This window comes from Centrocercus urophasianus, unplaced genomic scaffold (genome assembly GCF_019232065.1).
Source record: "Centrocercus urophasianus isolate 14NV4802_14NV808 unplaced genomic scaffold, USGS_Curo_1.0 seq_10, whole genome shotgun sequence".
Lineage (NCBI taxonomy): Eukaryota > Metazoa > Chordata > Aves > Galliformes > Phasianidae > Centrocercus > Centrocercus urophasianus.
In genome coordinates, this window is record NW_024884142.1 from 47,600,240 (window position 1) to 47,612,558 (window position 12,319).

A 12,319-nucleotide genomic window follows, 5' to 3' on the forward strand; every position below is an offset into this window, starting at 1 on the left:
ACACTTTCTATCTAACATTACTTAGGCAAGGTAATGGAATAAAGACACGGGCATCTTATTTCCTTTTAGACTCGATGATCATTTCTACAAGTACAAAGCAGTGGCAATAATGGGGGAAAGAAACAGAGCAGCCAAGCCTAGCTTTGACCCCAACAGCTCTGCTCCACAAACACATTCCACAAGGCAAAGCGATAGTGCATACTTCCTCAAAAAGGAGTTGTGAGAGCACTAACCAAACCTAGTTCTCACTAGGATGCCTAAGCTTCTACCAGCTCCCTAAGCGGGTCAGAGCACAGATATATTAAATGCTTTTTCAAGTACACAGAACAAAGCTGAGCTTTCAAGCAACAGCAACTTCAAATCAATCCAACTACACAGTCCTTCCTAACACAAGCAAACTCAGCTGAGTATTCAGTCTCTGCTGTGATATATATGAAACAGGAGCTCATCAAAAGCTTGATAACCTTGAAGTTACCCAACCCTTCCTCTTCAAGATGAATCAGCACAAAGGTTTTCATGTTAAATTTCAACCCCAAAACTGACACCTTCCAAAGAAAATTTTGACTGCTGCTATTTTTTTTTCTTCCTGAATTTTGTCAGTATCAAAATAGCCATCAGTCATACTTAATGGTGGGTTGTGCCAATTACTGCCACTTAGCATACAGTTTGAGGACACATCCACCCTTTTTCCCTCCTACTTCTGAAATCAGCAAGTAATCCTTCAGACATTTTGTCATTGGTTTACCAACCTGGTTACTGTTAATACACATAAGAGGATTAAATTATTATTTTTTTTTTAATCTACGGACTAATTTTTACTAAAGAGGAAAGACTTATTACTTATAAGATTATTTATAACAAGTGCCAAAAAATTAGAAAGAAGTGGCATTAAAAGGTCTTTTCAAAGGGACTTTTCATCAAAAAGTTTGAGAGTTTGAAATGCATTTTTTGCACCATGGCGGCAATTAACAGAAGCTAGACATGCTCAGTTTTGAGATGATTTTGTACAGTAAAAATTGATGCTGGTACAGCACCTTCCAAAGACCTCCATACTCTTCTAGTGATCTTTACAGACTCACTCTTCACCTTTCCTTCTTGAGCTGTTAAAAGAACTGCTTTTAGTCCTAGGTAACTGTAAAATTCAAGGTGATCTGAGACAACCTAGATAGCTCTACATGAAACACAAAGCTTTCAGAACTTGCTCTCCCTTCCCCCTCCAAGGTGATCCATCCAAGTCTAGGAAACACTTTCAAGAGAGTCCTCAAGATCTGAAAAAAAGTCAAATTCTGAACTGCTATATTAAATCAGGACTACTGAGAAAGGACACTTAGACACAACTGGCAGTAGACACTGACATTACCTGGTAGTTTGCTGCTCTTGCCAACTGCTGGTTTGCTTGTTGCACATGTACATCAGCATTTTCCACGTTAGCTTCTATGCTATCTGTATTTTAAGAGGAAAGATTTCAAGCTTTGGTTAGTCATAAGCCAACTAAACGTTTGGAATACTGAAATACACTTGAGAGCAAGTGTGCCACCTGTCCCCTCAAAATGTTGATTTTTTTCATTCACACCCAAAGTTCCCATACCATGCGTTATGGAAGCCGACCTTTCCTATACTTGAGTTCATTTCTGAAATGCTGAGGTGAAGTTCATGTCAGCAAAAATCCCTCTTGCTCTCAGCAGGGATGAGCCTTAGAAACTGACCAGAATAGAAACTTTCTCTTAGTAGTCCTCTGCCATTCAACTTGCTACTGCCTACCCTTTGCTCAGATTAACAAAAACAACAACTAAGATCTACGAGATCAGAGGAAACAGATCAAAACACCCCAAGAGGCAGAAATAGAATACGAACACACAATTCCAAAAACTACTGTTACATATTTTATGTACCTTAAAAGGACATAATTAAACATACATTTAAACTATATTTCTAAAATTATCTTCATGGATCCCCATCTACCTCAATCTACCCATATTAAGTTGCACTTGATTTGCTTTAGCATTAACATTCTCACTAGAGGAATTTTTCCAGCAAAACCACTGCTCCCTAGGTGACGTAACTTTTCAGATAATATTTGAGTTGGGCTTACCTATTACATCGCCTTGCTCATGAATCATCATTCCTAAGTCTTTAAAAATTTCATTGATGTCCATAATATCAGACTGCAAGGAAACAATCATAACGTTATTTGACAGAGCATAACAAGGTATCTGTAAATGCATCTAAAAATACTACTCATTTTCCTCCTGAATATACACTCTTCACCCTACAAGAAAAAGAGAACTTTTAATATTAATCTGGAAGACTTTTTTGTACTTTGAGAAAAAGTTTATGAAAATTGAACTAACTGAAGATGGCTGTGCACGAGGCACAAACTCACATCGCTTCAAAAACAGGATCCATCACTGCTGAAGGCTCTTCTACACACAAGCTTGGCTCAGTTTAAGTGACAGCACAGGTTTGCGCCAACTTAGCTTAATAAATACCAATTTAAACACAATGAATAAAAGTACACGTACAAAGTGTTTCGCACTAGTTTTAGGAAACACACTGAACACACAAAGGCCACAAAATTTACAGATGTGGCATTTATAATATAAAGCCAAGTCACTGAATCAGGATCACGCTACCCTACTACTGTTTGGCTGCAATGAAGTTATACATGTCACATTGCCACTGCATGTATGATCTCAACTAATAACTGATAAATACTTAGTTCATTGTATGTGCAACGTATGGATGGCAAGGGAGAAATTATCACAACAGCATCTTTGTTGTTGATGGCAGAGATGTGGATTCCAGGTTGGCTGGAAAAGCTTATTTTGTCTTCATAGAAATCTCCTGATGTCAGTATTTTATCACATGACATTGGTATATTCACAACTCAGTGCTAAATGCTTTTAATTTTTTGACGAACCCTTAATTACAGAAGTTTGAATAAAATAGCGCAACTCTATTTCTGAAAGAAGTATTCAGAAAAAAAAAGAAGAAAATACTCTTACAAAATTAAGAAGCTGAATGATTGGGAATAGCTGGGTAGGAAGGTACAGCCTTGGTTCAATTTATTTTTGAAAAATTAAAAAACAAATAATTGGCAACATTTTCCTCAGAATATTTTCTTGTTCCTCAATGAAATCATCTGAGATTAAACACATCAAAACATGGCTTTCACACATTAGATTTCTGATGTACATTTAATATATATCACGTAAAGACAGTATTTGTAGAGTTGAAAAAAAAACTATCCACAAACAATTCCTAGGCCCCCAGGATTTATGCTAATATAAAGCAGTTTTTTTCTTTGGCAGCATTAAGAGCATATTCTGAAATCTGCTGTGTAACTGTTTATGCCTACCTCAAGCTGCCTAATGGAAGATTCCCTCTCCTCAATAAGACGGAGATCATCCTCTGTAATTTCTTCATCTTGCACTTGTGCTTGAGGTTGACTGTCAAAGAAAACCAACCAAAGCCAAAATTGAACAGTTACCATATGGAATAAATTAGAATATGAAGAATAAGATGACAGCCAAATACGTATGGCACAAAGTTTACCAGTTAACAAAGCACACATTTTTAGCCCTGCATGCCTAGTCAAGAGAGAAGACCTAACAATGCTATCTTTGATACAGGAAGTTGCTGCTATAGCAATCTGCACATAGCATTGAGCGAGCTGTTTGGAAATTCCAAGTAAGTATGTAAGGACAAAGTTTCATCTGAATTATGAAGTGCAGAGTTCAAACAGGCAAAGATAGGCTAACCGATATCAACAGAATCTGAGACTGAGATGCAGTTTTTGTAAGAGTGTAAATAACAGGAGATCCCAGTAAACAATGGATCAATCACAGCTTAACCATCTCACACTATACACAGGCTGGACTATGCTTACCTAAGTTTGGGTGTCCCACAGCCCAGATACGGACTTGGGTCAGCTTAAGAAGATGATTGAGGTGAAGGAAAAAAAAAAAAAAAAAAAAAAAAAAAAGGGAGACAATGTGAAATGCTTGATTTTCATCCCATCTATCTCACTAAAAAGGCTCTTTTTCACTATTTCACTATGGAGGAAAGCTGCAAAAACAGCAACTCTTCTCTGTAAGCAATTTGTTTTTTTAAATTCTGAACTAGGTTAAGTTTTAATAAGAAATTCAGTCTACCTGTCCCAGGAGACGAGTGTTCCTTCTTTGTAGCTGTCTTCAGGAGCACCACCCTATGTGATCAGTGTATGGAAAAAAAAAAAAAAAAGGTAAAAATATTATGAACCAGAAAGGAGCACTGTCAGCATTTCTATAATGAGTAAATATTACAAGGCTTATAAAGAAGTCAACTTGAAACTGAAACATGACTTAACATGTTTGTTCCTTGATTTTGCTTTTGCATGCATAAAGTTGAAATACACACAAAAACATTCAGCTCACTAAATACCTGTTAAAATTTACAAGTACAGTAACATGTACTTGGCACAGACTAAAAAGGCAAAATTGACACGCTAACATCTCAGCCTCCTCAGCGCTTCTCCACATCAATACTGCATAGATACCTGGCAAGGGATTCTTCCTGGTAGAAAAAGTTCTCATTTCTAAACGCCCAGAAAAAGAATTTCAAGATCACTAAAAACTGCTTCTGTAAGACTACAGTACAAACTCAGGCACATTCTGTGCCTTTATGTGACCAAGGGGGGAAAAAAAAAAAACAAAAAAAAAACAGCTTTCAGGAGTTTTCATTACAACATAATTCAGCTTTAACAATAAAATGAACCGTTAAATTCAGCTGCATGGAAGTAAGCAAAGAAAGCCACTATGCTCATAGTCATATTTTTACACATTCTGCAACATTTGGACTGAGATATAAGCTCTTGTAAAAAGCATTACAAAGGCATGTTTGAAACCACTACCACCACCACACCGTAAACAGAGTACAATAGCACATTTTGCAGTACTTACAGATATCCTTGAGCTGGCTCTTACTCTGGCTACAAAGTCTTTTTCTTTCTCAGCAGCTTGCCTTTGCAGCCTCTGAAAATTTGTGAGCGCTGTGGTGAATTCCCCTACAAGACGATCTTTCTGTATTTTCTTTTGACGCTATGGGAGAAGAAGTTTTACCAAGCCAAATGAGATCAGGCTTTTCAAGACTCATCATTTCCAGACTACTCAATACTCAGGTGTACTCTATTTTTTTTTTTTTTTTCTTCCCTAAATACTGTCTACAAAACTACTTGCATGGACAAACCTACCCTTTCCCCTGGGATTACACAACTCTGTCACAATTTTAGAGATTTAAAGAGGAAACCAATGTATTTAGTTCATTTAACAGCTGAAAATAAGAAATGAGCAGGTCATATACAAGGCACCACGCACTGATACAGGGAAACCTGATTAATAAATTTAGTCTGTGGTTAAGTGTGAAACATCTTGATATTGCAAATTCTAAAATAAGCAAAGAAGAATGAATGAGGGGAACAGCGCTGAAAAACAAGAAACGAGCAGGGAAAAAGCTCTCCACATGTATTTTACATAAACACTGGAAATGCATATTGAACTGCAACCAGAAATGGGTGCACACCCCTTCCAAATCCTTAGAAACTGTTAGAGAAATAGCTACTCTATCTTTCAAGTATTTTTTTCTTTTTTTTTTGAGGAAGATGCCAAGGAAGAAACGTCAGTATCAGGTACACCAGAAAGCCTCAATTTTATTTCCCTAAACATATCCATTATACCAACTCTGTCTTCCAAATTTGCAAGAGCCCATAACTTGCCATTCATCAACCCAATGTCTGTGTATTTCACTGAGTGTTGTCTTTGATGAAAATGCTCATGATAAAAGGATTAGAATTAAACAGCAAAATATCCCACGGCCAACTTGTCAGCAACAAGGCAAAGAATAAAAAACATCTTTGCCTCAACCAGAGGTTACGTACTAAGACCAAGTTCTAACTCTATTAGAAGTTCACAACTTAGCAGACAGAGCTCAGGTGGAACACAGCCTGCCATTTGAAATGAGTGTTTCAGGACAATTCACTTTCCTAAGTGCTCTTTCCTAACAAGTCACAGATCAGACGAATTGTCCAAGCAGCAATAGGCTGCATTCATATTTTCTGGGGTCCTACTGCTCTTTCCTTATTTAAGTCATAGATTTCATTACTAAAAGAAATCAAAGGATGGAAGTTGAGAGCAAGCTAATGACAACAGCTACTTTGCATGTAAACTCCTGCATGTATTTCACACAAATCTGGGAAAGAAGCAGCTTAGAGACTGCACAAATTGTTTCAGTAACAGCTCTTGTCCATTCCTCTTAAGAAAAGAAAAGCTTGTGGACAAGACATAGCATATATGCTGATCTGAGTTATGCAGATCAGACCTATTCTGCACAAATTATTTGGACAGCGTGCAAACAGATCTGGTCATCTGCCACACGGTTAAGGCAGGCAATAACTCCTGGCCACTGAAGAACTCAGAGTGCCTGGCGAGTCAAACTCAGCAGCAACACTGCTACAGATTACTGAGTGCCATAGCTGAGATCACAGGCACAATGTACTGTTTTGAGTCCTGCCTTCTCAGTCAAACTCAATCCTAATATTTAAAAACATCTTTGAAACAAGTCTGGAGCAAAACATACTTGTGTAGTAATTGTTCCTGCCATGCAAATGTCCTGACTGACCAGTGCTTACAAAGCCTGGTGTAGAGTACAAAAAACAGGCATGCAAACTGAAGTCACTCAAATACTCTACATGAGCCAACATGATAGTCAAACAAGCCATGTTCTTTGGTTTTATACCTGTTCACTTGTTGCAGGCAAAGATCCAAACTCTTTAATGTATTTGTCAGTTTCTTTGGCAAGCTGGTTTGTGTACTGCTGCTTCTGTTGCCTAAAAGCAAATGCAAACCTTCATTAGAGACTGCTGGCTAATTTTGTTGAAGTTTCACCAGTTCTCAGAAACACAGTGGTATTAAACACTCACTGAAGTGTACGATGCCATCCTTCTACTGTTCTTCACTGCAAAAACATGACAACAGATCACCACAGATTCCAGATGACATAGACACTAAAGGAATGTTTCTCAGTGTGACAGCACAACTACTCACCTTTTACACTTTTTTCTTTTTGAGATATTGTAATTGTTCCCCTAATGCACAGCAACAAGGTCCCAATTACTGTGAATAAATAAAGATGCCTTTCCATCACTTTTTTCAGGCTATCAGTAATTGGAAAAAACCCGCTCTTATTTTGTTAAGGAGTTCAGAATAACTGTATAAGGGACCAAGCTTCCTCCTGTATTGAAGAATATTGGGCCCGAACATAATCCATGATAGGCCAATTCCTGATAGTCACAGGGAAGCTTATCCAAAGAGATTTATATTCTCCCATGATACAACAGCTGTGAACTTACCAGGAAAGTTTAATTAATTGCTTAAAAACTTAATAACTTAAATTGTGCTTTAAAAATACTTGTGCTCAGCAGCACTTCTATTTGCACTTTATGTTTCTTTTCACTTCTGCTATTACCACACACTTCCATTACGACTTTCATTTTTATTTTCTTCCCCTGGAGAAATTTTTTTTTTTTTTTTTTTTAACCTGTTTTCACAGGCTGTAAAGCAATTAGCAAGCAATCAACATAAATAGTTGAAAGTAATCAAATAACTCTCCCAGACAACTTCAAACACAAAAGGAAGGGCAAAACGTTCAGACCAGTGGAAAGATCACGGCTGAAAACCTTACAGAAATTTATCACATTAGCACCTTCGTAAATGGACTAGAATTCACAAGTTTCTAGCCTTTTTAGTTTTGAATTTATGCTTAGTTCTTGCCTGCTACTGCATAACTCACCTACATTGATCTTGATGTATTCCATCTCTAGCATGACATCCACCTGGATGTGGATCATACCTGGCTATTGTTATGATCCTCAAGCTCAGGTTATTATGAAGCAAGCTGGCTGTTCACACAAGATGAATACAATGCCTTTGGCTCAATACTTATTTCCTCCTACTACTCATTTTCATATTACTCCTACTGTGTGCAGCATTAGCCACAGTGAAGACTGACAACTTTCTCATCCCTAGGGTTAACACAACACAATGTTTACTTGCATTTATGCTGCTGAGTTTTATGTGGTAAAGGAGGCTGATTTAAAAAAAAAAGTCATACTGGTTCATCAGACTGTGCTGAGAAGTGGAGAGATGCTGACTGACATGTTCATGGAAGTCCATCTTCAGGAGATGGAACAACAAAGCACAGCATCCATGTTTAAATCTTATTTCATCTTGCTTTTTTTTATTTATTTATTTTTTCGTAATCTGCTCCACAATATCACTGCTTACTGTAGCTTTCATTATTAAAAAGAGATTCCACTTTCTCCTCAGGTACTGTATCTCACAAAAAAAAAAAAAAAAAAAAGACTCAATACATTCAGTACATTATTTTGTGAAACTGATACAGTCAGATTTGAAGAGTTGACTGGAGAATGGGGTGAAGGGTTGAAGTAGTGTTTCTTATTTAAACAGCCATGTTGCTTTTTGGCCCTGTTGCTTTCCCTTTGCTGACATACAGAATAAGTTTTGTACACATATTGATACTGTAGGCAATGTATGTGTGCATGACACCTGACTAGTGCACAAAGAGTATTCAAAATTAATTAAGAATAAAAAAAGGCTCCTCGACATGCAAATTTCAAATATTTCCCTATACCTGCCTTTCTCAGTGAAGAAAAGCACCTTGCCTAAGGAAAAAACAAAAACAAAAACAACCCACATCTAATCATCTTCCTGGAAACTGTCTGCAATGGAATGAAATTATTTTCATGTGAAATACTCACAGCTGTTGCCTCAACTCATGTGTGTCCTGTGGTGTTCCAAGCTGATTTAGTATTCTCTGTATTTCGGCAGCTGTTTGTGAAGAGGAAGAGAAAATTTAGTGGTGCACAGACATTTCCAATATAAGTTCATGTTCTTTTGCTTGACAATTCTAAAACAAAAACAGTTGACAGAATGATATTGAACACTTTTTTTTTTTTTTTTTTTTAAATCTCCTGAAAAGATTTCACTAAGAGATTCCATAACAATTTGTAAATGATTTTGCCAACTCAAAGACAAAGCCCAGGATTTCTCACAAAGCATGAGAATATATTCAAGTATCTAAGCAGAAACAGACAATTTAAAGGCTAGCATTTTAATGTAGTAAGTATAAATTAGGCCTTTCTATTATAATACTGTAAATTAGAAGCACAATTATTTTCTGGTTTAATCGTATTTTCTGCATGCTATTTTGAAAAGCCATATGAAGGCCTGATATGACACTACTACACGAAAATATTTAAGAAACGAGGCAACAACAAAGCATTCATTGGCTTGCCATACATTAAAACACCAAAAATCAGGTTATCTAGATTTAAATTTTAATTGAGATCCTTGTTGTCAATATGTACGTCCTTTTTTAAAAACAGAAAAAAAAAAACACTGCAAGGTTGTAAAAGTATTATATAAAATAATTTCAAAATGCAAAAAGCAACACTTCAGCTGCATGTTTGGGTTACTAAATTGACTGTCACATGAGAAAGCAAGGGGAAAAGTGGACACATACTTCATGACATTCACTTAATCACACTACAAAACTAAAATTCTCTGTGTGCTCCATCTTGGCTCAACAGTCTCACATCTTTTTAAAATAAATAATATGTACACAAAATAATTTATTTTTGCTCAGCCTCACGTAGGAGCCAACTGGTCTTCCTTGTACATGGTGCCCTGTGGTGCTTCCCAGGCAGACTGGTACCAGTACAACACTCAGACATAGAAAACATGACAGTATAATAATATGCAGGATTCTTACTACACTAGCATACTATCCATTCTTCCAAATTCAGTTAAAATTACAGTAGAAGTCATTGTTTAATAATGGCAAATACCACAAAGAATAGATACCATGGGAGAGATCTGCAACAGAAAGAATTTCAGTTACAAAATGCAACTACTCAGCATGCTGATAAAACTAGAATTCCTTAGAACATTTTTACTAATCAGACTCTACTATTTGTATCAAGAGGTAACAGCCTTAAGTTGTGCCAGGGGACGTTCAGGTTGGATGTTAGGAAAAATATCCTCTCATAAAAGGAACAGGCTTTCTGGAGGTGTTCAAGAAAAGGGCAGATGTGGCATTCAGGCACACAGTTTAGTGGACATGGTGGTGATGGATTGGTTGTTGGTCTAGATCATTTCTGTGGTCTTTTCCAAGCTCCATGATTATATGACTCTATGATACGAAGTCTCCAGTGAAACAGATATTAGATCTTCTACACTGCTTCACACAGCGTGGTGATCATGATGACTGCTGCAGCCAGTTACTTCTTTGCACATTTATGTACTGAAGATATTTTTAAAAATGGAAGAAGTTAGTCCTTGAGTCTTACACGAGATCAAAAATCAAGTATCTCAAGACAGAAGGTTTTGAAGGAGTCACAAGCTGCTAAAAAATTAGTCAGAGAAACAGGAACTGTAAGATGGGCTTTGTGCAGCTTGTTCCTTATTCGAGTTGAAAAGCACCAAAACCTAAGTGAAAATTCTTCGATGCTTTCTACAGTTGAAACCTAATACCATCAGCTTTTCCCCAGGTGGAGGTCTGGTACTTGCAAGGGCCAAAAAGCTCTGTGCAGCCACCTCTACTTCAATGCTTATGCACAGCAGCAGCTTGAGCCCAGACATGCACAAGCAGCCACAAGTACCCATAAATAGATATTTTGGTTAATTAAACCCATTTTTTTTTCCTCCAGTGTAATGCATCATTTTAAAATAAAATGTGTCTTTTCGTTGTTATCTTTTGAATTCAGAGTTAAGTTTTAACATACGTACAAAATTTCAGAATACTTTGCTTTCAGTTTTATTTGATCAAAGAAACTCTCCCCTCTGATTCAAGAGCCAAGGTCTTCATTTATTCTTTAAGTATTTTTACAAAGAGAAAAAAAAACAATCTACAAGCACTCTGTTGAAATGTATTTTGCAGACAGAAAAGCTAGCATGCCTTACTGCCACCTACAGACAGAGTTATTTCATTACAAATGAAGAAGTGAAAATGGTTTGACTCACACTTGAAAAGCTCTTGGAAACAAAGTCTATATTTAAAGTATTTTCATACCAGCTTACTTAGATACTTAGTATGCACCTGTAGGTCTACATCCTTTGTACTCCTTCACATTAATAAAAACACGTGATTGCATGCACAGGCTTAAATATGCTAACGCGTTTCCTATATATTCAGAGATCTTTTTTATTGCAGATTCTTTACTGCTGCTTCTACTCACGAAGAGATTTCATTTAAAACTATTAAACTACCTAAACTGCAAACATTTACCCAGACTCATGAACTTACACAGATGTATTGCTAAAAATACAATTTATAATAGGTTTTAAGACAGTACCACCTGAAAGAAGGTAAAGCGTCTTGTTCCTTCAGACACACGTACAGACCTTAAGAGAATTTGATTTAAAGCAAGAACTAACTTCAAAAACGTCTCAGATAAAAGTTTACATCCTTCCCCAACAGAAGGGCATGGTGGCCACAGCCCCGTTTCTTGGATTCACAGAATGAAAAAGGTTGAAAAAGACCTATAAGATCATCAAGTCCAACCACCAACCATCCCCATCATGCCCACCGAACCATGTCCCTATTAGAGCATGTGACTTAAGGGCAGAAAACACAAATCTCTGTTTGAAGTTGGTCCCTTTTCCCTGTTTTCAAACAGCTGGAGGAAGGCACACTGCTCCAATCCATGATCGATGCCATTCTGAGCTCCCTGACTTACAAACATCTCTGCTCTCTCCCTCCACAGCACCAGCTGGGAAGCACACAGTGGCCAGTCTCTGCACTGAAAGGGGAGAGTAAAACTGCTGGACACCCGGGAATACTTTCTGTAAGACAGAGGCCCCTACATTCTCTTCACTGCTGATCACAGCATTTATGTCTCCCCTGTTTCACCAGCCTTCTACCTCACGCAGGGAATTAAGGCTGGCAAATCAATGCATCTGGCTGTTTGTTAGATGCCTCATAATTCATCAGCAATGACACTCAAGTGTCCCAGAGAGCTGAAAGCACAGGCCAAAATCACAAAGCCATAAATGCACTGACAATCACTAGAAGTCAAAGATCAGAAGACAATTTTGACTGGTTCCTAGGTGACCTCATCCCTTAAGGTTTTCCCTTCCTCACTTCCTGATTCTTCCAGCTTCCCACACCCTGTGGCAATGACAAGGGACTATGAAAACAAGAATAGCACTGCTGCCAGAGGTTCTCCCTGCTCTTCTGGGCGTTACCAATCCCACAACAGAGCCTG

General features: G+C 37.5%; 1 protein-coding gene across 1 annotated transcript in view; it reads right to left on the bottom strand.

The window, feature by feature from the left end:
* STX7 (syntaxin 7) overlaps positions 1 to 12,319 on the bottom strand; it is a 31,303-nt gene that overhangs the window by 2,589 nt on the left and 16,395 nt on the right. The window contains exons 3-9 of the mRNA XM_042823359.1: positions 8,813 to 8,882; positions 6,772 to 6,862; positions 4,941 to 5,078; positions 4,155 to 4,207; positions 3,359 to 3,449; positions 2,093 to 2,165; positions 1,361 to 1,443 (exon numbers count right to left, since the gene is read on the bottom strand). Of these exons, the coding sequence (XP_042679293.1) occupies positions 1,361 to 1,443; positions 2,093 to 2,165; positions 3,359 to 3,449; positions 4,155 to 4,207; positions 4,941 to 5,078; positions 6,772 to 6,862; positions 8,813 to 8,882 (599 nt within the window). The remainder of the gene's footprint in view (positions 1 to 1,360; positions 1,444 to 2,092; positions 2,166 to 3,358; positions 3,450 to 4,154; positions 4,208 to 4,940; positions 5,079 to 6,771; positions 6,863 to 8,812; positions 8,883 to 12,319) is intronic.